We start from the raw sequence: 25,833 nt of genomic DNA on the forward strand, positions 1-25,833 counted from the left end.
AAGTCCACATTATTAATCGTACACTAAGCTAAAAGAAACATGGAGAAGCAACTGCTAATATCTAGAAATAATGAACATACACACCAGCTGCATCAAGGTACGTCCCTGAGTGCCAAATAAACCAACAATGTTGTTCTTTTATTCACTTGAGTGTAGAATAAAATTCCATCAGGCATCAGCAACAATATGTTGAAGTTGCAGCACACAAGAAGTATAGGTAGCACAACAACACTGGAGAAGCACTAATCCAGCAACCACTAATCATGTATTCTCAATTTTCGATACTAATCATTAGCTAATTGCAGAGATCATACCATAAACAAACACCCGATGGCGGCAAACTAGCAGGAGAGGGCTGCAGCGATAGTAAAAAGAGAGCCAGAGGACTGGGAAACGAAACCGGCGAAGGTGGGAAACCCGCATAGCGCCATGCCGTTCTCGCCTCTCAGCCCTCGTAGCGCTGCGTCGCCATGGCTACTTTCCTGCTCGAGCCGACACAGAACGACAAAAGCAACAAATGATTCATGCTAAGGAAGCTGGCGCTCATGACCCACGGCTTGAGTCCTTTCCTCACGGCCCACATGTTGACATAGGCCATGTCTAGAGGCCAGCCCATGGAAGCCCTTTTCAGACATGGCCCGATCCAACCCTGCCTTTTTCTTTAGAGAGCCCATAAAAGCCCTTTCTTTTCAGCCCGTTATCTGGTAGCCTGTATGGCCCTCGGGTTGTCACGGCCCATTTTCAGGCCTAGGTTAGTACCGTGACCGTGGCCATGACTTGGTTGTGATTTGGAGCACGGGCTCAACTGCTTGTGAACGGAAACAGGAACGTTTCCTTCTGGGAGTTGGGCGCTGCGCAAACGGGATTCCGCGCCCGCCCCCATGCCATGGCTTTTGACGAAAAGCTCGAAGTTTATAAGCTAATTTAGCTCGTTTTTGGTTCGGTTTAACTCAGGCTCGGCTCATTTAAAACCGAGTTGACTTAGAGTTTTAGCTTTTTTAAGATAACGAGCTGGTTTGAGCAAGCTCGTGAGTTGGCTTGTAAATCAAACGAGTTAGGTGATAGTCCATATAATATTGTGCAGTTTAGACTAAGTAGCTCATTTGCACAACCAAATATATACCCTTGCTCCTAAGAATCCTAATGCAACGATCCATTTCTGTTCTTCCATAGCCAGTGACTCAGTAAACGGTGAATCGGCAATGCCATCCTTTGTCCACAGCAGTCCTCAGTCCCCCGTCAGCCGTCCACGACGTCCATACTATCGGCCATCTAGATCTCCATCTACCTCGACTACTCGACGTCATCGTGAATCTCTATTCACATCACCGATAGTTCTTCGACAACCAAACAAACTGACTTACGAGCATAACGAGTCAAGCCAAATTAGCTTTTTTCTCGTTTCATTAACGAGCCGAGTCGAACTAGCTTGTTATCTTAACGAGCCATAAAAACCGAGCTCACTCGTTATTGAGCCCTATCTCCAGCCAAATGCAACACGACATTGCCGCTTCAGACTTATTTTCCTATTCTTCTGAGAATTATCAATGCCTCTTGACTCTTGAGAGTCGAGGACTGGTACTACGTGGTACGTACGTATGTAACATGTTAAAAGAAAAAGATGGACTCGATCTCGATCCCTTCCATCTCAGAAGAGAAAATGTTCTTAATTCCCATGGGGCAACTAAGTAAGCAAGAAATGACGCAAAGTTGAGCTGGAGGGAATCATGAAAGCTACTACTCCGTACCGCGAAACCCTTGTCCAATGCCGGACGACAAGAAAGCCACACGTATAGCATACAAGTATGTGTATACATAATGGTGACTGGTATTTTCTATTCCATGCATGCCTAATGGTATGAGCGAAGTAAATGGTATTTTCTCTTCCTGCTACTGTAGCAGCTGGCCCAACAACCAGCCGGCCTCCCACACGCCGTGCCTGCTTGCTCGGCCCGAGTGCCCGCGCACACCCTGTCTCCCCTGTGCCCGCGCCGCTCACCCTGCGCGTGCCACACGTCCTCGCACCCGCGCCGCTCGCGCCAGCCATTCCACACGTGCTCCCACCCGTCCAGCAGCGCGCCCAAATAGTCTACAAATGATGGTGACTTACGCCAGTAATTCATATCATGATTTCTTTCTGACAACTCTTTTTTACTGCATGTAACGTACGCATACCTAATCATGCATTTCACCATCCACTTTCATTTAATTTTTCACATGCATTTGTATTTGCATTGTACCTACTTTATGCGCGCCGTATCAGTTGTTTGTATGAGTAGTTCGTAGTAGTGTTTTTTTAAGCTATAAATTTGTTCAGTATTGTGTGTCAGTAGCGTTAGTAGTTGTATTAGTTATTAATAGTATCAGTAGTTTGTTTAGTATTGTTAATAGTTTAATTTAGTAGTTGTACTGTAGTTCTAAATCGTAGTAAAATTATTCAGTATTTTTAGGTTAGTTAGTAGTTAAGTATACAGTAGTTTTAGCAATTCTAAGTTAGTAGTTATCAAGTATCTAAGTAGTTTCAATAGTTGTAGGTTAGTTAATAATTCTTAGGTATTTATTAGTTTTAGTAGTTTCAATAGTTAAGTATTCAGTAATTCTATATTAGTTAATATTTTTTAGATATTCAGTAATTTTAGTAGTTCTAGATTAGTCAGTAGTTAGTTATTTAATAGTTTTAATAGTTATAGGTCATTGGGCAGTCAAAAATTTGATTTTAGCTAATTCTACTATTAAGAGCTAATGAACTACTAATAACTACTGAACTTCCATTAACTACAAAATTAATGAAACTCCAAAACTCCTAAATATCTATTAAGCTGCGAATCAAACTATTTAGTAGTCATCAGTAATTTTTGTTTTTTTTCTGCTCTGAGCTTTTTTTTTATTGGCATACTAAGATAACATCCTGTCTCATGTATGCATGCATGCATATTGTTTTAGCTACAAAATATATGCATATGATTTTTAGCTACAAAATACATGCATATGGTTCTGCACTCACATACTTATTTTATACCTAAAAATTTAAGTAAAATACAAAAACAACCAAATTTTGGGAATTTTCGTTTAAAATCTGTAAAAGGTTTTTAGTTGGAACCAATTGTAATAGGTTCTCTGTTATTTATTTTATTAGTATAAAAATTAGTATGATTTTAAAAACTCTATAAAGTTATTTTTTAATTCGAAAGAGGAGAGAGTAAATGGAGTTGTGAAGCATTTGGCTAATTGCTGTCGTTTCTTTCGCTCTCACCGACATGCACACGTGGCGCGCATGGCATGCAGGCAGGCCCACGCGGGGTCGCGCATGGAGAGCAGGCGCAGGGTCGCATGTGGCGGACTTGTTGGCAGGGGACCAGCGGGACACGTGGCAGGTGTGATCAGGCAGAGGAGCGGGAGGCAGGTTCGATCGGGGCATAACACCGGAGGTAGGTTCGCTGAGATGTGAGTTAAGTGTAGAATAACGTTCTCGTGTATATATATAATTCATAATTGTTTAATTCGATAAATAAAATAAAGTTAGTCGTTCATTAATATTTTATCTATAATTTTATAAAATAAACACGTTATAATAAAACCTAACTAACTTAACAAACGGCCCGTCCTTCAAATTCGTTTAGCCTTCCCCGTCGCTTTCTTTTGCCAGCCGCCGCCCCCTTCGCCACCCGCCGTGTCGCTCCCAAAACGCGGGGCATAGTTGGAGTGAACTGGTGAATGGTGATCACTCTTGACTCTTGTCTAGTGTCGCAACAAGAGATCATGTGATCGGATAACACCTTGATGAATTTCATGTCAATGTAGGCAAATACCTTTTCCAAGCTTCTTTTTCTAACACAACCTTTTAGTTAAAGATCTGAGTTCCATGTATGTTGAAGATACTGTGTTCAAAGGGCGTGCCCGAAAGCTGAAACCACTCCTTGGCCAACCTCGTTCAGGTCAAATTGAAGCTGAAGTACTGAAGCCCACACACTTAGTTTTTTCAGAAGAAAAATCGACAGTTCCAAGTGGCTGTGTCAAATAGAACTGAACAATAAATAGCTTAACTAAGCCAAAATATAACCATGAAACACAGTCCTTGAATCATGATCACGATGAATGCAACAAAAACCAAATTGGCCATGACGAACTTGGGCAACCTTGTTCGGATCAGACTGAAACTGAACCACATTGATTCAGTTTTTCAAAAAAGACATTGTACATTCAGTTACAAAATTGAGACGTAGTTTCTTATTCATGATCACGGAGAATTCTATAAGAAGAATGCTAATTGACCAAGATCACTAACACTATTCTCACAAACTTTCTCAAGAGAAAACAAAGTACAGGAAGCTGGAAACCATCAGCTCTGCAAAATGATGGAATAGTTGAACTGCTCAATCGGAAACAAATCATTGTAAAACATCAGCTTAGCAAGATGATTAATTTGCCCATTCCATTTGCCAGGTCATATCCTCGAGAGGCTCATAGAAGATCACTAAATCACGACCGGTGGTGGCAATCTGCCGGTAACACGAGCTGGAAAGAAACCATGCACAAAACTTATAACCATTTTACTGAACAACACTCACACTTGCATGAGCATCGTACCAATTCTGAAATTTTACAGCATTGGGTCTCGAGTCTGGACTGTGATCTTCAGAGTGGCCGTAAGGGAAAACAAAACAACGTGATCAATTCACTGACTTCCTATGTAAATCGATCGGCCTCACCACGATTGAGTGGGTGAGATTATCCCGATTACATTGAGCTATCTCTACTGATTTCAACATAGAGAACAACTAATACTAATTTACCGGCAACCAGCATAAGTAAAGAACTAAAAGACATGTCCGCTTAGATCATAGAGATCATGATTTTCAAGTTGCAAAAATATAAACAAACAATTTATGGATTATATCCATGCAAATTTTACAGCAGGCATAAAGAAAATAAAGAACAATGATAGAGTCAAGAAAATTAAAGATTTTTTCAATTGAAGTTTTTTTGCTAGGATTAAAATTTATTTGTAGAAATTATATGAAATATTAGTTTTCCAACTGTGAGGACTAGTCAACTAGAAAAATTCTTAAATCCAAAATCAAGATACCTTAGCCATCCTTAATTAAAAAATTGGAAATGAAATAAAATATTGGGATTCTCGATAATATAAAAACTAGACAAGAAATTGAATGGGCCATTGAGCACTTAGGAAAATGCTTAAATGAAAAATTAGTAAAATGGGGGGCACGATGCTCCTTAAATTAGAAAATTCAAAGAAAAAAACAAAATTCAAGGATAAATAATGAATTGTCACCTACAAGCTAGAGCCCGCTAGGTCGCCTATGTGTTGATAACAAGAATTGGCATCTATGATAATTTGTACATGTGTATATGCTTGAATAGTTTCCGGTTAATTGTGTAACATTTTTCGGTTTCGTGGCTAGTTCAGTGCTTTCTGGTTAATTATGTAGTATTCTTTGGGTTTGTAACTAGTCCAACATTTTTTTGTTAATTATTCAATATTTTTTGATTTCATTGCTAGTTCAATATTTTCTGGTTCATTGCAATATTTTTCAGCTTCATGACTAGTTCAACATTTTCTGGTTTGTTATGCAATATTTTATAGTTAGTTATTTAATATTTTCCGATTGTGTTACCAAATAGACCTTTTCCGGTTAATTATACAACATCTTTCGGTTAGTGATACAACATTTTTCGGTTTTTATAGCACATTTTGGCATACGACTGAATAAAGTGATTATTTTTCGGTTTAGAAGCATGGGCTTTCCATATTTGAATACACAGACGGAATTGTGCAACATGTGAGAGGCTATTCAGTTAGATGTTCATTTTATAGTTCAGAGATATATTTGAGAACATGTGTGATCGAATAGGAGAACATCTTCTTGACTAGGGAAAGATATAAACAAAATTAAGATATTCTATATCTATGTGGACGAGTCAAACAAGGAGTTGTATTTGATTTGTATGAGGGAGAGTCCTGGGCGGTTACTAGCGAAGACTTGTGCCACATAAAAAGGGGTGACCGATTCGGAGAAACACAATCAACTTCAATCTACCAGTATCGTTCTTTTGTTCTTAGAGCTTTGTTTAGTTTAACTAGCTATCTTCTTTGTCGGTTAGCTTGTAAACCCTCGATGCATCTCCACGTAATCAAGATACTCTTTGTTGATTAGCTTATAAATCAACTATGTGCTACTACACAAGTGAAGCGATCTATTTACTTTCGACCTTCATTCATTGGTGTAAGAGGGAAATAACGAATGGCAGACAACTGAAGTTGTATTGCTCAAAGGCTTACGCCTATATACAGGTACATCACGGTTGAGATTAGCTACAAACAAGGAGAGCCTTAGGTCGTGCAGAACATGGAGAAAACTGTTCGCTAACACCCCCCTGCAGTGTGAGCGTCGTTACCGGCGACGCACAGACTGTTCCGGAACTCCTTGAAGCTCGCCGTCGGTAGTCCTTTGGTCATCACGTCGGCAAGCTGCTGCGTCGTGGGTACATGAAGAACCTTGCATTGGCCAACGGCAACTTTCTCCCGTACAAAGTGCACGTCGAGCTCGATGTGCTTCGTTCTTTTGTGATGCACTGGATTGGAGCTCATATAGCAAGCCGAGACGTTGTCGCAGAACACGATTGTGGCCTTGGTCAGTGGACAGTCCAGCTCGCCAAGCAGCTGCCGGAGCCAAGTGCATTCAGTCACGGCATTTGCGACGCCGCGGTACTCCGCTTCGGCGCTGGATCGGGAAACTGTTGTTTGCCGTTTGGAGGACCACGATATCAGCGAGTCCCCCATGAACACACAGAAGCCCGATGTTGAGCGCCGCGTGTCGGGACACCCCGCCCAATCAGCGTCTGAGTAGGCAGTGAGATCGGACAGGTTAGACCGACGGAGATGAAGGCCGAGCGCCGTAGTCCCGCGGATGTATCGGAGGATTCGCTTGACAAGTCCCTGATGCGCTGTGGTCGGAGAGTGCATGTGGAGGCATGCCTACTGGACGGCGTACTGCAGGTCCGGCCTTGTCATGGTCAGGTACTGAAGGGCCCCGACCATGCTGCGATAGTCGGAGGCGTCGGCAGACGATAGAGGACTGCCAGCAGCACCGGATAGTTTGCCGGCAGTGTCAATCGGCGTGTCGCTGGGGCGGCAGTCCACCATGCCGGCTCGTTCCAGCAGGTCCATGGCGTATTGTTGCTGCTGAAGAAGGAAGCCGTCAGAGCACCGGGTCACTTGAATGCCAAGGAAGTAGTGCACCGGCCCCATGTCTTTGAGCTTGAATTCAGCATTGATATCGTGGATGACGCGCCGCAGGGTGTCACTGGAAGAAGACGTGAGCACGATGTCATCGACGTATAGCAGCAGGTAGACGGACTCCTTTCCTTGTCGAAGCACGAGGAGGGAGCTGTCGGATCGTGTTGGCTGGAAGCCTATGGTGCCGAGAAAGCTGGCCAGCCGCATATACCAGGCCCTGGGCGCCTGCTTGAGGCCATAGAGGCTCTTGGAGAGTCGGCACACCAGATTGGGGTTGTTGGTGAACCCAGCAGGTTGACGGGCGTACACCTGTTCGTCGAGGACGCCATGAAGGAAGGCGTTGTTGACGTCGAGCTGGTGCACAGGCCAATCACGCTGGGTAGCCAGAGTCAGCACGGTGCGCACTGTCGCCGGTTTGACGACGGGACAGTACGTCTCACCGTAGTCGACGCCCGCGCGTTGAGTGAATCCGCGAACCACCCAACGTGCCTTGTACCGATCGAAGCTCCCGTCTTCCTTGAATTTGTGACGGAAGATCCATTTTCTGCTGACGACGTGGGCGCTGGGTGGGCGAGGAACGAGTTCCCACGTGTTGTTGGCGATCAGGGCATCGAACTCGGACTGCATGGCTGCTGTCCAGTTGGGATCCTTGAGCGCCTGATTCACCGTGCGCGGGATCGGCGAGATGGTCGTCGTGGTTACTGTCCCGGCGTAGCGTGGGTTCAGCTTGAAGGTCCCGGCGCGCGCCCTGGTCAGCATGGGGTGCGGTACAGGAGCAGCGGGCGCCTGGGTAGACGAGGAGGAGCCGGTGGCCGCGTCCGGCGATGAAGATCGCGGCCCTGTCGGGGACGCACGTGACGCAGAGGTGCCGTGGGACGGCGTGGACGATGGTGAACGCGCCACGGAGGAGGAGGGCCGTGGCGTGGAGGCGCCGGTTGACGCAGCTGTCGATGGTGACCGCGGCGACGATCCGTCGGACGGAGCTGGGGAAGCAGTCCGGGGCGATCCTTGGTTCGCGCACGGTGTCCTGCGTGGCGAAGCCGGTGTGGGAGGCGGGAGATCCGCAGCCGTGCTGCGTGGATCAGGCCGCCATGGATCGTAGGCGATGGTGGTTGGAGAGGCAGACGACGATCCCGAGCGATACGGGAAGACACCTTCGTCGAAGTAGACGTGGCGCGAGGTGATCACTTTGCGCGTCTGCAAATCATAGCACCGATATCCACGATGATCCTGCGAGTAGCCAATAAACACACACGCCACAGATCGTGGAGAGAGTTTGTTAGGGCTGGTGGCTGCGGTATTTGGGTAACAAAGGCACCCAAATACTCGCAGGGAGGTGTAGTTAGGATCGGTGTGATAGAGAAGGGAGTAGGGAGTGGACAGGGAACGCGGCTTGCACGGTTTGCGATTGTGTAGGTAAGTGGATGTGTGCAAAGCCTCGACCCAGAAGACAGGTGGGAGGCCGGCGTGCAGAAGCAGTGTACGAACGCCGTCGTTCAGAGTGCGCAGCACACGTTCCGCTTTGCCGTTTTGTTGCGAGGTGTAAGGGCAAGAAAGTCTGAATGAGATGCCATGCTCGGAGTAGAACTGACGGAGTGTGGAGTTATCAAACTCCCGGCCATTGTCAGTTTGAAAGGAACGGACACTGCTCCCAAATTGTGTGCGAGCAAGGGCATGGAACGACATGATGTGTTGGGCAACCTCAGATTTGCGGCGCAAAGGGATGGTCCAAACAAAATGCGTGAAATCATCCAAGAGCACAAGATAATACTGAAAGCCAGTGAAACTTGCAACCGGTGACGTCCAAACATCGCAATGAATTAATTCAAAAGGTGCAATTGTTTTATGCTGTGACTGTGAAAATGGGAGATGAACATGTTTGCCAATCCGGCAAGCATGACAGGTATGAGGGAGATCTTTATTACAAGAGAATGCAAAGGACTGAAGAAGACGACGGAAAGACTCGCGCCCGGGGTATCCAAGTCGTTGGTGCCACAGGTCTGCAGAGAGGGCGGTGAGGCAGTGGGTGGGTGCAGCGGCCGTCGGATGTAGAGGATAGAGGTCGCCCTGGCTATCACTGCGGAGAATCACCTCCCGGGTGTGTCGATCCTTGATAGAGAAACCACAAGCGTCAAATTCAACAGTGATAGGATTATCACGCGTAAGAGCGCGAACGGAAATAAGATTCTTGATCAATGATGGAGAGATAAGAATGTTGTTTAGAGATAGAGAGGTGGAAGAGGTGGGTATGGAAGAGGAACCAGTGTGGGTAATGGGAAGAGAGGAGCCATTACCAACAATGATCCGTGTTGAGGAGGAATTGGGAGAGAGGGAGGAGAGGTTACCGGAGCCTTGAGACATGTGGGAGGAGGTGCCGGTGTCAAAGAACCACTCGCCGGTGGACTGAGGCTGGTGCAGCGATATGTTGTTGAGAGTGGCGAGGAGCTGCGGGTCCAGCGGAGAGGAAGCACCGGCGACGTGGGCTTGGGGTGTTGTGGCAGGAGGTCTAGGGCCGAGGACACCTGCCGTCGGAGCGCGTGGGGCCTGGAACGGCCACGCCTGGACCATGCCAGTCCAGGGGTTCATGGAGGGCCAGAAGCCCGGCGGTGGAGCCTGGGAGGAAGGCGCGCCCTTCTTCTTCTTTTTCTTGGCGTTGGAGGAAGACTGGAACGAGTGTCCGCCGGAGGCCGGGGCAGCAGGAAACGTGGCCGGCTGTTTCCCGGCGCCAGTGCCCTGCGACGGGTGCGCGTTCGGGGCAGCGTGGGCGACGAACGTGGCCGCAGCCTGAATATGTGCAGCCGTAGGTGCTGCAGGAGGCGCACTGGACGAGGTGGAGCTGGCGGTTGCGGCTTGAGCGACCAGCGCCGCGGCGGCCTGCATCTTCTCGGATTCGGCGATGCGGTGTTCCTCGAGCTGAAGCATGGATCGAGTCTTGAGGAACGACGGCAGGCGGCGACGAAGAGTGATGTGTGGGATCGCGTGATGAAGACGGGGGTTGAGGCCGCGCACAATGTTGTAGATGAGGTCTTTGTCGTTCACCAGAGCGCCGAGCCCGGCCAGCCGATCCGCCATGACCTTCATCTTGGAGCAGTAGTCGAGGACGGGGAGGTCGCCTTGGTAGAAGTTGCGGAATTCAGCACCAAGGTAGACGGCACGAGTGTCCTTGTTGTCGCGGAAGAGGTTGCAGACGCCACGCCAGAGGGAGTAGGCGGTGTCGGCGTCGCCGGAGACCATGGACAGGAGCTCGGGGGAGATGCGGTTGTAAAACCACGACACGATGGCGCAGTCATTCTGCACCCAATCGTTGCCGCCCTTGGCGGGGGTGCCGTCGACATGGTCGCGGAGACCGTATTGCCCGAAGACGGCAGAGAAGGAGCGCGCCCAGGCGACGTAATTGGCGTCGTTGAAGTCGAGGACGAGCGGGACTCGCGACTGGATGTTGATCCCATGGACAACCGTCGGAGCAGCAGGTTCGGTCTGGACTTGGAGCAGGTGGGGAAGCACGGACTCGGCGTCGGAGTTGTCGGAGGTCGACGACGAGGAGGAGAAGGAAGAGACCATGGCGGCGGTGAGCGATTGGTGGTGAGTGGGCAGCGGAAGAATTGGATCGAGGAACGCCAGATACCATGTAAGAGGGAAATAACGAATGGCAGACAACTGAAGTTGTATTGCTCAAAGGCTTACGCCTATATACAGGTACATCACGGTTGAGATTAGCTACAAACAAGGAGAGCCTTAGGTCGTGCAGAACATGGAGAAAACTGTTCGCTAACAATTGGAGACCTATGTGTTGGTGCCGTGTGTAAATTTTGCGCGTCAACAATATGTTTATTTGGCCCATACGCAAAGGTGAAGCGCACGACGACTCGAGGCACTCCTGCGGTGCTGCTGCCGACTCCAAGGTTGACAAACGAAAATGACGAGCACTAGCAGGTGACCATTCCTGCTAGCAGTCTTGCAGTAGCCGATCAATCAATCATCCACGCACCCAGGGAAAGGCAGATGCATCAGGGGTAAGTTGGCACGAGTTTGATTGGCGTTCTCGAACCTTCCAATCTCCACAAGTCGAAATGCTCGATCGTATCACACCATCACTGGACTGGATAACTGGACAACGAATCGAGTCAAATTCTGCCCGAGAAGCTGGCTAGCGTGCATCCGCGCGCACCAAGACGATCGACCTCGGAGCTCGGACGTGTCGAGCGGCGCGCGGAAGGTGAGCCAATCTGCGCGGCGGCTGGCATTGCTCCACTACTGAAGCGGCCTCGCCCAGCTGGCCAGCGCCACAAGCTCGCGCCACCAGTCCAAACCCACTACCGCGCGCTGCGTTGTCGTGTCGTCACGCGGCTCACGCCCCTGGCCCTGGGTCGTATAAATAACGGCTCGCAACCCGGCATCTCCGCATAGACCGATCGCCCAGGGTTGCATGCACGCCTAGAGAGCTAAGCTGAAACGCATACTCGACTCCGGCCGGCCGGCCTGAGGTGCGCGGACACAAATATAGCGTCGGTGCAAGTTCAATCTCACGGCTTGCGCGCACGAAACGATGGCGTACACGAAGGCCATCGCCGTCCTTGGCTTCGCGGTGGTCGCCGCGTTTGTCCTCGCGGCTGAAAGCCGCCACATCGCTCGGAAGGACCTGGGCGTCAGCCTCGGCGGCGGCGGCAGTCTGGGGGTTGGTGTTGGTGGCGGCCTGGGTACCGGCTCAGGGATCGGGATCGGCATTGGCGGTGGCAGCTCCGGCTCGGGCTCCGCGTCCGGATCAGGATCCGGGTCTTACTCCGGCTCCGGCTCTGGCTCTGGGTCCTGGGCGGGGTCAAACTCGGGCTCCAGCTCGTGGTCTGGCGCAGGGTCATCGGCTGGGTCCAGTGCAGGCTCGTACGCCGAGTCGGGAGCTGGCTCGAACGCGGGGCCTGGCGGCGCTGGCTCGTACGCGGGCTCGAGAGCTGGCTCGAACTCCGGAGACGGAGGGTCTGGCGCCGGCTCGTACGCGGGCTCTCACGCCGGCTCGTACGCAGGCTCTAACACCGGAGGCGCGGGCTCATACGCTGGCTCCAACGCTGGCTCGTACGCAGGGTCAGGCGCTGGTCCGCACGGGGGCTCTGGTGCTGGCTCGTACGCGGGCTCCGAGGCTGGCTCGTACGCAGGGTCTGGCGCCGGCCCGAATGGGGGTTCTGGTGCCAGCTCGTACGCCGGGTCCAGAGCCGGCTCTTACGCTGGCAGTGGGCACGGCAAGTGATCGAGCTTGCATGCGGCTTATACCAAAATCTATATTGTGTGTGATATATTTATTTGCATGTTCTCCCATGTATTTGCTCCAGCATTACTGTGTGTACCCATAAATAAGCCTAGAGGTGGCGAATTATGGTTTATGAATAAGGGGCTAGTATATGCCTGTCGATGTAAACATTTTTATGAACGAATAATTCAGCATGTACGATTGTTTATGTACCTTTCACATTCGCAGTGTTCAGTTAAATGAGTTCCTGCGTAAGAGGTAGAGTTGTGAGTTGAAAATAAACTGGGCGATCGTTCATTCATTTACTTTAAGAAAGAAAGGTAGCTACGAATGTTTCTTCGAATTATTGGTTCACTAATCCGCGCCCAAATTGCCGGGTACCTGAAGATTGCTTGACCCGATGCTAATAAATGTCGATTATTACAAGCAAAACCAGCACCGCAAGTGTTTCAAGGATGAATTTCGACCAGGCACTCTGCCTCAATCCGACATAGGTGTTAAAATATACACAAGTGAAGCACTGTCGGGGTCCCGGCTTTGTTAACAACAGAAGCGCAACGATGCAGTTCAGTCAGAGCGATGGACTCGGCATGCTAACAACGTGCGTCCCTGGTCAGGCGCTCTGCAACCGCCTTAGTGCGGCATTATCTCCGTTTAGTTACCTAGTCTGTTAGCAGCACGTCTGCTCATTTACTTGTATAAATTCACATGAACATTAACATGAAAGGTGCACTGGTTCAGAGCTTTACAGCCAACTGAAACTATCTAAATCTTTTCAATAGGATATGTTTGGTAGAGTTTCAGTTTTAAGAATTCTCAGTGCACTGGTTCAGAGCTTTACAGCCACCTGAAACTATCTAAATCTTTTCAATAGGATATGTTTGGTAGAGTTCCAGCTTTAAGAATTCTTAGAGCTGACTAACCCTAGCTCCAAAAATCTATATAAATTTATGGCGGTCTGCAGCAAACAATGGAGAAGACTGTTCACTTGCAGGTGACCTGACACTATGAATATGAGCACGGCAAAAACAATCAGTTTATACAGATGTTGCACCTGCAGTAGTAAATTAGACTCGTACCAACACAAAATTATTTTACAATACCTTCTCTACCAGCCAACTATCACAAGAACTTTGAATTTCCCTTGCCCGTGTTTCATATCCTATTGCCTGTCCATTTCCTTAGTACTGTAAAAAATAGGCCTTGAGGGGAACCACAAAAAATGAAACTGTAAGCCATACATGTGAATGCCAAAACAGCGGATTTCGAATAAGTGAAGCAGTACAATGTGACATGAATCCATTAGTCTTGTTAATTCTGGTAATTACATCCTCTCCCATTAAACAAAGGGCACTACAGAAGAACAAACCAAATTCAGAAGAAATGACGGCTGTCTTGTTATTTCTTCCATGGATTAAAATTGCATCCACAAGGAAACGTACATACAGACAAAACAAAACGGCAACTGCACCTTTGCCTCAGAGTAACTGTAACGCCTTACTTTATAACTAAGCATATTTATTTGAAAAATAGAAAATTTTGACAGCATTTCTTCTATAGGGACGGTATAACTGACAAAAAAAAAAAAAAAAATCACAGACAGACAAAATATGATATAACCAACATATATATAGAAACCTTCACGACGCTATCAGCGTCTCACCACAACATATACAAAACAAACGACATAACACCAAAAATACAACTTATAAACACCGGTTGAGTTATCGACATCGTGAGGAGGTAGTGCGTGCAACTACCAAGGTCCATCCCCAAAATGCATGTCAGCATTCTAACATACCTGTAAAAGATTTAACAGTGGGTGAGACGAGCTCAGCAAATAACAGCTATGAATATAAACATATCTCACTCCATTCAAAAGTATTTGGGAAATAAATATTCTTCTCACAACAACAAAAAAACACATGGTTTTAAAGAGAATATCTTTTCAGAGTATTTATCGAGAAAGTAATGACAGACTCCAACCCAGTCTCCCACAAAAATATGGCATTCAACTTCCAGAATTCTGTATTCGCCAGATATCATAAAAAAAAATGTATGAATGCCATGATACAACTCCATTTGAGAGCTGGACGATGCCAACATCTCATGCAACTCTATGTACCGGTACGAATCACGCACGATGGTAGTGATCAACCTTTATCACCATATGAAGTGCATAAATACATATGTATGCATGTGAATTGACGTCAATTCTTAATTTCCTTTTGAATGACTCATGATAAAAACCACAACTGATTCATGAAGACAAAGGTACAATCCAAATCAATAAGAAAAGCATTGATTTAAATAATCAAATGCAACATCATCCATGATTTGAATGAATAAAAAAACCATATACTTCGATTTTATTTGCAAAAGAAGTAAGACATGAATATAAACATAGCACGGAATCACACCCCCACGTTACTTGCCTTTTACCAAAAGCGACGAAGAAATTTCGATCAAGAACATCTGGAAGTAGTACCACCTGTACAGGTATATTATTAGCACTAAAACACATTTAAAACACATAAAATATGAAGCGTCAATCCTATGCCTGAAAACGTCGCATATACGCCTATATTTCGGAAAACCGAACAGAAAACTGTATCACATGAAATGAACACTATTTCCAATTCAGAGTCGAATCAAAGTTCCCACTAATGAGACTTTGCTCCGTTGAAAGAAATGAATGTTTCAACTCGGATACCGTATCTTTGAATCAATAACGATTATCGAAACGAATCAGACTATTGATTATATGAAATGATACGACAGGAATTGATTGATTTGATTCAATCCAACCACAAACCTCTAGGAATTACCGAGGAATCACCTTCGAAGGATCGACGACGAATCTGACGAAATTACGAAATTTCCAACTTTTTCTTTTTTTTTCTTCTCTTTTCTTTTCTTTTCTCCTTTCTTCTTCCTGGCTTCTTCTTCCTGGCTCTTCTTCGGCCGGCTCTTTTCCTTCTCGGTTAGGACACAGAGAGAGAGAGAGAGAGAGAGACCACGGCGGCGGCGTGCTGGGCGCAGGGAGCGACGGCGGCCGGCGGTAGCGTAGCAACCGACGGCAGCGAGCGGCCGGCGCGATGGACGGCAGCGCACGGCGCGACGGCGGCGCGCGGCAGCGGTGCCCGGCTCGCAGGCGCGCGACGGCGCAGGCACACGGCACAGAGGCGCGGCGACGCGCACGCGGGCGGCAGCACGGCTCAGGCCGGTGGAGACAGCACGGCACGGCAACAGAGAGAGAGAGAGAGAGGCGGCACGAAAAATTTAGATGGGTCGGGGTGACGACCGATCCATCCGGAGCTTTATCTTTTTTTTAACAACAAACGATCTAAATTTATTGGACTTGCTACGGGTCACAAAGTGCCTGAAACGGACATATGAATAGCAAAATGGGTTCGTCTCGACGAGATGAACGCAACCACGGTCTCCGATCGTTCATACGAGCAACGGATCAAAAAGTCAATTTTTTTGGTCAAAACTCTTTTTTTTTCTAAAAAAAATTCGGTATTACAGTAACCTCAGGTGGATGATTTGGTAGCAACACCAGCCTGTTGAAATTTGGTATCACGTTCACTGGAAGCCGTTGCATATGGTGGAACATGCACCTTAACTCTGCGAAGAATTTCAGCAACAACCCAATGCTTATGTTTGCTCAAGGGCCTAGAAGGATCCAGCCTAACCTGAAATGATATAACCCAGCCATTATCAAAAAGGGGTTCTTGGAGAAACCAATGTACTGTAAGTTACACTTTCGACTGGTTGGCAGAATCGAAGTACAAAGGCCACTGGTCTCCAGTAAGCAAGCAAATAAACAGACACAGCTAGTTAAGCTCATTGATGTATTTGAAAAAAAAACAATTGAGGATCTACCAAACTATTTATTTCTAAAAATCCCACCATCATAATGTAAAAGAAAACTGCAATTTTGAAAATCTGAGAGCAACCGTTCAGACAAGCTTCTTTTAGGTCCATTTGGTGTTGTGTGTTAGTGCATAAAACAGATCACATGTTATAATGACAACACTATAACGCATTTGCATAAAGCAAACATGGTTAGACATCAGATGTAAACACTATTACAACGTCCCATGCATCAGGCATTCACATCTATGAAAGTTTGAGGGTCAAAATGTTATGGGATCCTGGAAAACTCAGAGGCGGAAAAGAAGTCACTATTCGAGTATCCACCATCACCTTACACTTTCTCGGTGGCCAAATTGTTTAGACTTTTTTAGTGTAGATAAGGTGGTTCATTGTTTTTTCCAATAAGCTAGCTAGCTTACTGAAACTACAGCCCACAAGCTTCACAAGCATGGCCAACTTCATCTTATTTGGAGCTCCTAGTTTACTGAATACGCCAAGAAAGAATGCACATTTTTTTCCTTAGCTTCAGTTGATAATATCGTAGGATGGAGCTATAGAAATGTCAAAACAGTCGCATCTTCATGCGACACATCCAGCATAAGGTGCTTGATAACTATAGATTGGGATCAAAAGCTAACAATGTGCAGATTTGATTGCTTTATCTTGTTTTCAGAAAAGCTTAAAATAAAAAAGGAATAAGTCCTCTATGTGCTTTTTATGGATCTCAACTTACCCAAACTAGGTGATCAAGTAGATGGTTTGACAAACACAAACTTAATCACAATAATAAAATGTGTAAGATAAACTATCTCCACAGAAGCAGGAAAAAAAACACGAGCATAACTGAAAGAGAACCAACTATGTAGTACTCTAGTAGTATCAACATCATACAGAGCTGACAATAGCATTTGTATTCTGAGAATAGCAGTACATGTATATCAAATGGCTAGTGCCAATAACAGCCAAAACCAAAGAACTATTACAACACCACGATGTCGTGTGAAATAAACAATCTATACCGACGCTTGTTGATAAGCACGGAGGAAGGGTCGTGTGTGGGTTCGTGACCCGGTCGCCGATGTTGCAGTCATCGGCCTCGTTGTGCGCCATAAATTTGGAGGTGCGTGTGACGTAGCGGTTGTACAGCTTGTAATGGAAGAGGTGGTGCACGGCCACCACCACCGACTTCCGCATCTTCTTCGACACAACAGTCCCCACCACCGGCTTCATCACCGCCGGAGAAAGCGACTCCCTTGACAACGGATCAGCTCCCGCGCGGCGTGCCTGCTCTGAGCATAACTGGAGGGGAAGGCGGCGGCGGCGGCGCACGAGTTGGCTGGCGGCGAGACAGGTAAGCCCTACGGAAGGACGCGAACGGGAAGGGAAGGCAGGCCGTGAGGTGCCACCGAATTGCCAGGATCGTAGCCGTTCGATCAAAAAAGAAGCGGCAAAGATCTGAACGGAGGAACATTACGTTGTCCATTTCACGCAAACACCCCCGTATTTATCATTTATTTAGGAATAAATGGCACATTTTTTTGGTCCGCCACCCTGGGTTAGCTATACTTTCACTTCAACTCCTTCCTGCAGTCTCCACAGTCGGCTGTTCTCTTACTGCTCTCTTATGGTCCCTCAACTAGTCTAACTTGTGACCTCAAAAAAAAAAAATAGTCTAACTTGTTATATTATTTGCAGAATGTGATCTAAAAAGTCTATTTTTGTCCTCTCCACTTTCACATTAGTTCAATTTACACCCTCAACTCAAATACCGTTTTAAGTTCCATTGATCCACTATCAAAACCATTGCAAATAACACCATATGCCTAAACTATTGTAATAATCAGGTTATCGTACATTAATCAAACAATAATTTAAAGTAACAGTACATAAAAGAAAAAGATGTAGTCCGACACTGCTCCACTTTATTATTGATTGTATGTACAACTTAAGAGCCACTCCTCTGCTTAGATCAACTTCAACTATATTCCCTTTATTTCGTTTTCTTTCTGATCCACTTCCCGTTCCTATTTTCTTTATTTTTTCTCATCTCCAACAGTTTACCTTCGAAGAGATTCGCCAACGAAAATAAGAGAGGATCCTAAGGTGAAAGGAATGACCTTGTAAATCTCTTTGTAAATAGAAACATGAAGGGAAACCGTTGGAATACTAAATGGAACGAGAATATCTTCACAAAGGGAACTGAACTCGCGAAGAAAAACGATTAGAAATGGCCTTATATAGGGGGAGGAGAGACCTTTTTATATACATGAGTAATTTTTTGAGACTCAATTTTCTGTCACTAATGTGACTTATATGCCTCGTGCCCTATGGGTATGTTTAGAGTAAGTGTCCATATTGGGGTGATCTCCCCCCCCCCCCCGCAGGAGGATAGCTCGAAGTCTACTGGAAAGATCACATGCTTGTCACTGCAATTTCGTTTCAGGAACTGCATTTGAAGGTTGCAAAGATTGCAAAGCTTCATCGATACCGTGCCCGCAGTCTCGGTTTCTCAGGCCGGGCGAAGACGATGGCGAGCCTTCGACTGAAGGTCGAAGTCCGTGCCAGCGGTCCTGATTGACCGCGGCGGGCGAAGGTAGCAGCCAGTCTTTGCTCAGAAGCCGAAGGCCATCGGGCGGATGACAGAATGGAGAAGACTTCGGTGGATCTTCGGAGCCGAAGATCACGACTGGATAGTGGGGCCCGCTTTGGTCGTTCGGGGCAGAGTTGTAACTATGTAAATATGCTTACTTATACCATAATGCCCCCGAATATTCCGAGAATGTAGCAGGTAAAGGGGTAGGACCTGTAAACCACGCCTGGAGTGATCGAGTACGGGTTATAAATAGGGTCATACTGTACCCAGAAGATCGATCGAAAAACTGTTCCACCCCAAATACGTGTCACCCCGAGGACCCTTCAGTATTTTCGTAAGCGAAAGTCCACATTGTCTGGGATTTCAGTCCCAACAGCCCACATAATTAGTCCATTACATACGCCTAACCTAGAGAAAATAGGATAGAAATCCCACGTTAATCTAAAATTGATAGAAACAGAAATTCTCACGTTAATTCTAGAGGAAATAGGGTACAAATTCCCACATTAATCTAAAGTTGCTAGAAAATCCCACGTTAATCTAAAATTGATATAAACAGATTCTCACGTCAATTCTAGAGGAAATAGGCTACAAATTCCCACATTAATCTAAAATTGCTAGAAATCACACGTTAATCTCGACGGTTAATTTATATTAGACATGCAATGCACGACTTGGTGCATCCACTACTCCGATTCAGCTGCGACACTTAATTATGTTTCGAGACTCCTATTCAACCACTATATCTAAAGCACATGCATGCAATGCTATATAAATGGATCACTATCGGTTTAAAAACTATATTACTGCTAGTTATTGAACCGGCAGTGATTAAACGGGAGTGATACTCATAGATTATCACTATCAGATATAGAACCGGTACTGATATAACTATTACTATCGATTCTTGAGCTAATTCTGCTAATTGATATACTTATTATCGTCGGTTTCAGCTACGTACCAGCCGTGATATTCAATTCAAGGGATATAATTTAAAATTTAAACAGGCAAGCAATAATTTAACTGAGTTTTATATTACTAATCTCTAAAATTACTGGTTTATATCATACTAATATATAATTAAGTCATTAATAATTCCTAACTCCATCATCATTGTACACAAAAAACAAAAGACATGATCACATGTGCAAAAGAACCCAGAACCCACGCTCGTGCGTCTACCACTTGCGGTCGATCATGACAACAAAGAAGTAGTAATTGTCATCGTCGTCGTCACGCATTCTCCTCCTCCTCATCCGAGCTCTGGGGCCTCTTCGCCTTTGGTTCATCGAGGAAGTAGTCACACACGTCATCTTTAGAGGGGGACCCCGCCAAACCATCGGAGTCCAAGGACTACGCCTCGTCTGAGCTCTCTGGCGGGCTGAAGCCTTGTTGTCGGACCACGACGCAGGTGTGAGTGACGTGGGCGGAGAAGGTGCTGACGGAGGCAGTGGTGGAGTGGCTGGAGCGGGAGAAGATAGTAGGTAATTCATAGTGGGTGCGGTAGTGGGGGCAACAACGGCAAGGATGGAGGGGAGAGGGCGGAAGAGATCGATTGAGTGTGAGAGTGAGATGAGCGATCACGAGTGAAATTTAAAGGCATTCGAGAGAAGCCGAACAGGCGGGTGTTGGAATTCATATGGTTTTTGGGCTATCACTGTCGTTTGTAAATATAACCGATAATGATAGCTATTATCACTATTGATTATTAAAGGCACGTCTTTTATGGACTGGTACCACTACCGGTTCTTGCTGACTCAGCTTTTTATATACGTCTTGAGCTTACAAACTGTAGTGATATATTATCACTGTCGATTATTACTGAAACAACAACAAAAGGGATGTAGGAATGACACTTTTTTGTAGTAGTGATGCAAAGTTAGTCTAATTTAGCATCAAACTATGCTATAATGCATGCAAGATTCCATAAGTGTGTTACAAATAAGTTTGTACTATTGACACAACAGAATTGCTAGCTATCATTCGCGTGATTATTTTGGGGGCAAATTGTTCAAATTTAGACACACATGAAGATGTTGTCTTCTCCGACAAGGCGCCGAATTAGGGTGCAGGGTCGACAGCATCGTCTTCTTTAACAAGCCACCAGATTAGGTTTTGGGGTAGAGAGCTCACAAGCTTAGAAGGAAGGCATGTGCAGCTACCTAGCAGTGGGAGGCAAAGGTGGTGGGGCGCCGATAGTGCTGCCAGATCCGCGGGATCGAAGGTAGGCGATAGGCGGTGAAGGAAGTGGGGCATTAAGGAAGCAAGATATTAGGAAGCAGCGAGTTGTGGTGGCAGATCCAGTTGTTGGATCCACCAAAGATGAGGTATGAGTAGGGATGCATGTTTGAATTGATGAGATTATTGTTATACTTGCTGCTATGTTCACTACATGTTACATGATAGCGGACATACGGGTGTGCTCGCGGGCCATGGTGGCCACATGCAGCAGTCGTGGGTGGTGTTTCTTACTCATGATAGATAATGGGTGCGGGTGTGGGTTCAGAAATTACCTCACGAGCATGAGTTTGCCTTGGGCATTGTGCACATTGCCATCCCTAGGTACGAGAATGGGGCGAGAGCAATCAGTACGAAAAAGGAGGTATGGGGAGGATGGTGACAACAGGGAAGGCCAACAAGCCTAGTCAGTACGAAAAAGGAGGCATGGGGAGGATGGTGACAACAAGAGAAGGCTAATAAGCCTAGGCAGTACAAAAAATGAGGCATAGGGAGGATGGTGACAATAGAGGAAGACCAACAAGCCTCGCCGGCATCAGATAGGCGGGATGCATGGGTTGGGAATATGGTGGTTGAGGGTGGCACAATCATAAGGTCGAAGGTTAAAGACGAGCCGACTAAAACCATTGGAGTATAACAGGGACAGGCTGGTGGATTTGGTTGGTTAGATTTGTATCCAACTATCAAGAAAAAAATTGTGCGTGTGCTATATAGAGAGTTTTTTTTATTTATATATTTTTTCGAGTTTAAATTTAAATAAATAGATTCCCGGCGAAAAGATTTGCAAAAGTAGGCACCCACCGCCCTCTCAGAGGGCTGCAGCCCTCTCAGAGGGCGGGTACGGGTGCTAACCGCCCCCTGAGAGGGCGGTAGGCCTAACCGCCCGGGCCCCACAGCTTACCGCCCCCTGAGAGGGCAGTAAGGGCTCCTCCCGCCCGCCGCCCCGCGCCGGCCCCCTGCGCCCTGAGTCTATAAAAACCCCAAAAATTGGAGAAAAAAACCAGAAAATTCGGAAAAAAAAGAAAAGTTGAGAAGAGAGAGGAGAAGAGAGGAGAGGAGAGGGGAGGAAGAGAGATCGGCGAAGCCCTGCTGCATTTGGGCTGCGGATTTGGAAAAAAATTTCAGGTCAATCTTTTTATCCTTTTTATTGTTGTTAATTAGTGCAGTAGTAGTATATGACATAGATTTTAGATAGTTAGATCTAGGGTTTAGAAAATTGTAAAATTTAGTTATAAAATTGCACGATAATAGTTGAATATAGAATATTATTTTTAGTACATTATTTTCAATTTGTTACCTGTAGTATATTATTTTTAGTATGTTGTTTGTAGTATATAGTTTATAGTATATTACTTGTACATGCAGACGTATGAGTCAACAGTAGATGATAATTTGTGAACCTAGGGTAGCATTTAAAAACTATTTTAATCCAATAATCAGAAATATAGTTTGTTGTCTTAACATGTGTTATGTTTGCGGGTGTTTCCAGGAATGGGAGATAAATTAATTTTTCAGATATATTATGGTGAGGGTGAAATTATGTACGGTCCCAACGGTGTAGATCTCTCTGGATTTCGCCATGTTATGAAGGGGCTTAGTAAGGCTAATGAGAGGACTATTGTGGGGGTGTGCAAATGGCTCATGCGGTTTTTCCAACTGGATCCGCAGCAATATGAGCTGAAGTTGAAAGGTGTTCTGAGCCGTGCTAGTCATGGATACTTTGGTGAGCTTATTCCCATCGAAGCCACATCAACTTGGAGGTAGTATGTAGATATATGCTGTGAACGTGGCATGCCGCTTGTTTTATTAGCTGCGGCGTACCTGAAAGATCAAAATGAGGTGAACTCTGAAGAAGCAGTAGCAGGACCAAGTGAGGCAATGGAAGATGAGTCAGAGGCGGCTAATGTAGGGTCCAGAGAGGAGGTTGGTGATGTTCCAGACCTAGAGCCGATGGGTGTAGCTGATGAAGGGGAGCACATCCCTAGCATCATTGAAGATATGGATTTGGAGGATGAAGAGTTGGAGGAAGGCCTTGCCGATGGGGATTCTTCTGATGAGGAGGGTAATGCTGCAGTTCCTGCGGAGTGGCGGGATCAAGAATTTTCGAAGTTGGTGGTTAGCGAGGCTGACCAGACACCGTGGCCATACCATGAGAATGAGGTGTCACAGGGTGCTATGTACCCTACAAAAGAGGCAGTTATTGATGCTGTGAAATTCTGGTCGTTGTCTCTTCGTAGGCAATTTAAGGTTGTTAAATCAAGTAAAAGAGAGTACGATGTGAAGTGCTTGGTTCCTGAGTACCCTTGGCGGGTGCACGCATTTAGAGGGAAATGGGCAGACTACTGGCAATGCTCAATAGTTAAGGAACATAATTGTCATATTGAGGAAATAGAGTTCGCCCATCGGAACCTGTCTTCTTCTTTCATTGCAAATGTTATGTACGGAGAGATTGTGGACAACCTAAGGTATGAGCCACGATCAATAATCCGTGCTATTGAGCAAAGGTTCCAGTACACAATAAATTATGCGAAGGTATGGAGGGCGAAACAAAAGGCTATTGAGATTAGGTTCGGTACATATGAAGATTCGTATCACAATCTACCTCGTCAATTAGCCACAATTTGTGCAAGAAATCCAGGCAGCTACTATGATATCAAGCATTACCCCTCTACTGATGTGGAGTACAACAGAAAAAGAGTGTTGCAGCGTGCTTTCTTTGCATTCGGTGCAACTATCAAAGCATTTAGATATTGCCGATCCATCATATGCCTAGATGGAACATTCCTAACTGGGAAGTACAAAGGGCAGATATTGTCTGCAATAGGGGTTGACGGTAACAACCAATTGCTGCCACTAGGGTTTGCGTTCGTGGAGAGTGAGAATGGGGACAGCTGGTATTGGTTCCTAGAGCGGGTGAAGCATGCAATTGTTCTTGACCGACCAGATGTGTGTCTCATTCATGATAGACATGCAGGATTATTGCAGGCTTTGCTGGATATGCAACACGGTAGCGTGCGACGGGGTGTACCAGTACAGTGGCCAGATCTCAAAAGCAGGTGGTGCATGCGCCATATGGGTGCGAACTTCTACAGACAGTTTAAAAACAAAGAGTTAATGAAGCTCTTCAAGAAGTTGTGCAGTCAGAACCAACAACGTAAGTTCAATGCATTATGGGCAAGACTTGATGAACTGACTCTTAAACAAACTGCGGAGGCCGCACCTAACCGTGAGGAACCAATAGCTCTCGGTCGGCTCCCAACCGATACTCCGCAGATTGTACGGAGATCTGGCTCATCTATTAGGAGCTTTTCACAGTGGATACGCAATGAGCCCAATGAAAAATGGGCTCTGCTGTACGACAGTGGTGGTGCCAGGTATGGAGTAATGACTACAAACCTTGCAGAGGTTTATAACTGGGTCATGCGAGGAATGAGGTCCCTACCACTAGTTGGAATTGTATAAGGCATTTTGCATGGCACCTGCAAGTACTTCATTGATCGGTTTGCAGCTGTTAAGGTTGTAATGGAGGACAATCGTATGCTTTATGGCCGGATGCTATGTGAGTACATGGAGAAGGCAAATAGGAAGGCCCACATGCATCGCGCAAATCAAGAGGGCACAGCAGAGCACAAGTTCAGTGTCCTGTGTCGGGATAAGGGTCGGAGGGGGGGGGGGGGGTAGACGTGAGCGTCATGTTCAAGAGTGTGTGCTAAGGAGTGAGACATGCATATGTAGTTGTCAGAAGCCACAATTACTCCACAAACCTTGTACACATGTCATAGCTGCGTGCGCGGAGCACCATATGCTTCCAAGGCAATATGTGTCACAATATTTCATGAAAGATCAAGTACTGAATACCTGGAACCAGGAGCTGTATGGTTACGGCATTGTTGACACTTTTACAAGTAACCCAGGGCCTTCAAGAATATATGTGCCTGATTTGGGAAAGATGAAGAACGCACCGGGCCGAAGACAATCTCGACGGATTCGTAACGATATGGATGAATCCGAGGCTGGCCCTAGGATGTAGCGATGCAGTCAGTGCAATGAAGTAGGTCACACTTACAAATATTGTCCCAAAAGTGCAGGCGGTGATGCACCTGTTGTCTAGGTCAGCTAGTTTTGTACTTTGTATTAATATGTGTTAATTTCGCGTACGGTTAATTTGCATTCGAAGTTTGTTGTTCTTGTATTTATTTCTCAATGTACTAATGTACATATCTTTCAAATGCAGAGATGGCTCAGCCTTCGACCCCAGAGCTTTTGGATCCTGCCGTGGACAAGAAGCATCGCAGCTTCTTATCCGCCGAGCACCAGACGGACCTAGGAGTGTTTCGCCCACGACGCCCTAGAGAGCTGCTGACGGTAGATGAGCGCTGGACCCACATGTACTTAGAAAAGCTGATGGTGTTACATATCATTTCGCTGCTGTTGTTACATATTATTGATGTACTGCAATACTTATAGGTTGGGAGCGGCCGGACTCCTACCGCTTTGCCGGTTGGTCGAGGCCCGAACGACGGAGGACCCCGAGGTTGCAGCCCGTCGTTTCTACTTCGATCGGTCGCTGATAGCAGCACTGGTCGACCGTTGGAGGCCGGAGACACATACGTTCCACCTACC

At 46.2% G+C, this 25,833-nt stretch overlaps 3 protein-coding genes across 3 annotated transcripts; 1 reads left to right on the plus strand and 2 right to left on the minus strand.

Annotated features, from left to right (window-relative positions):
* Positions 1-9,114: 9,114 nt before the first annotated feature.
* LOC133895828 (uncharacterized) lies at positions 9,115-11,020 on the minus strand. Its single transcript, XM_062336347.1, has 2 exons — positions 9,604-11,020; positions 9,115-9,367 (listed from the first exon to the last, which is right to left on the minus strand). The coding sequence occupies exons 1-2, from the start codon at positions 10,817-10,819 to the stop codon at positions 9,333-9,335; spliced, it is 1,251 nt and encodes a 416-aa protein (XP_062192331.1). The 5' UTR covers positions 10,820-11,020; the 3' UTR covers positions 9,115-9,332.
* A 784-nt stretch (positions 11,021-11,804) lies between these two features.
* On the plus strand, positions 11,805-12,497 carry LOC133895129 (glycine-rich cell wall structural protein 2-like). Its single transcript, XM_062335314.1, has one exon. The coding sequence runs from the start codon at positions 11,805-11,807 to the stop codon at positions 12,495-12,497; it is 693 nt and encodes a 230-aa protein (XP_062191298.1).
* A 3,535-nt stretch (positions 12,498-16,032) lies between these two features.
* Positions 16,033-17,771, minus strand: LOC133895829 (uncharacterized). The gene is made up of 2 exons (XM_062336348.1): positions 17,448-17,771; positions 16,033-16,195 (listed from the first exon to the last, which is right to left on the minus strand). Exons 1-2 carry the CDS (start codon positions 17,607-17,609, stop codon positions 16,034-16,036), a joined length of 324 nt encoding a protein of 107 aa, XP_062192332.1. The 5' UTR covers positions 17,610-17,771; the 3' UTR covers position 16,033.
* Between the last annotated feature and the right edge of the window lie 8,062 nt (positions 17,772-25,833).

This window comes from Phragmites australis, chromosome 16 (genome assembly GCF_958298935.1).
Source record: "Phragmites australis chromosome 16, lpPhrAust1.1, whole genome shotgun sequence".
In the NCBI taxonomy this organism is placed as follows: domain Eukaryota; kingdom Viridiplantae; phylum Streptophyta; class Magnoliopsida; order Poales; family Poaceae; genus Phragmites; species Phragmites australis.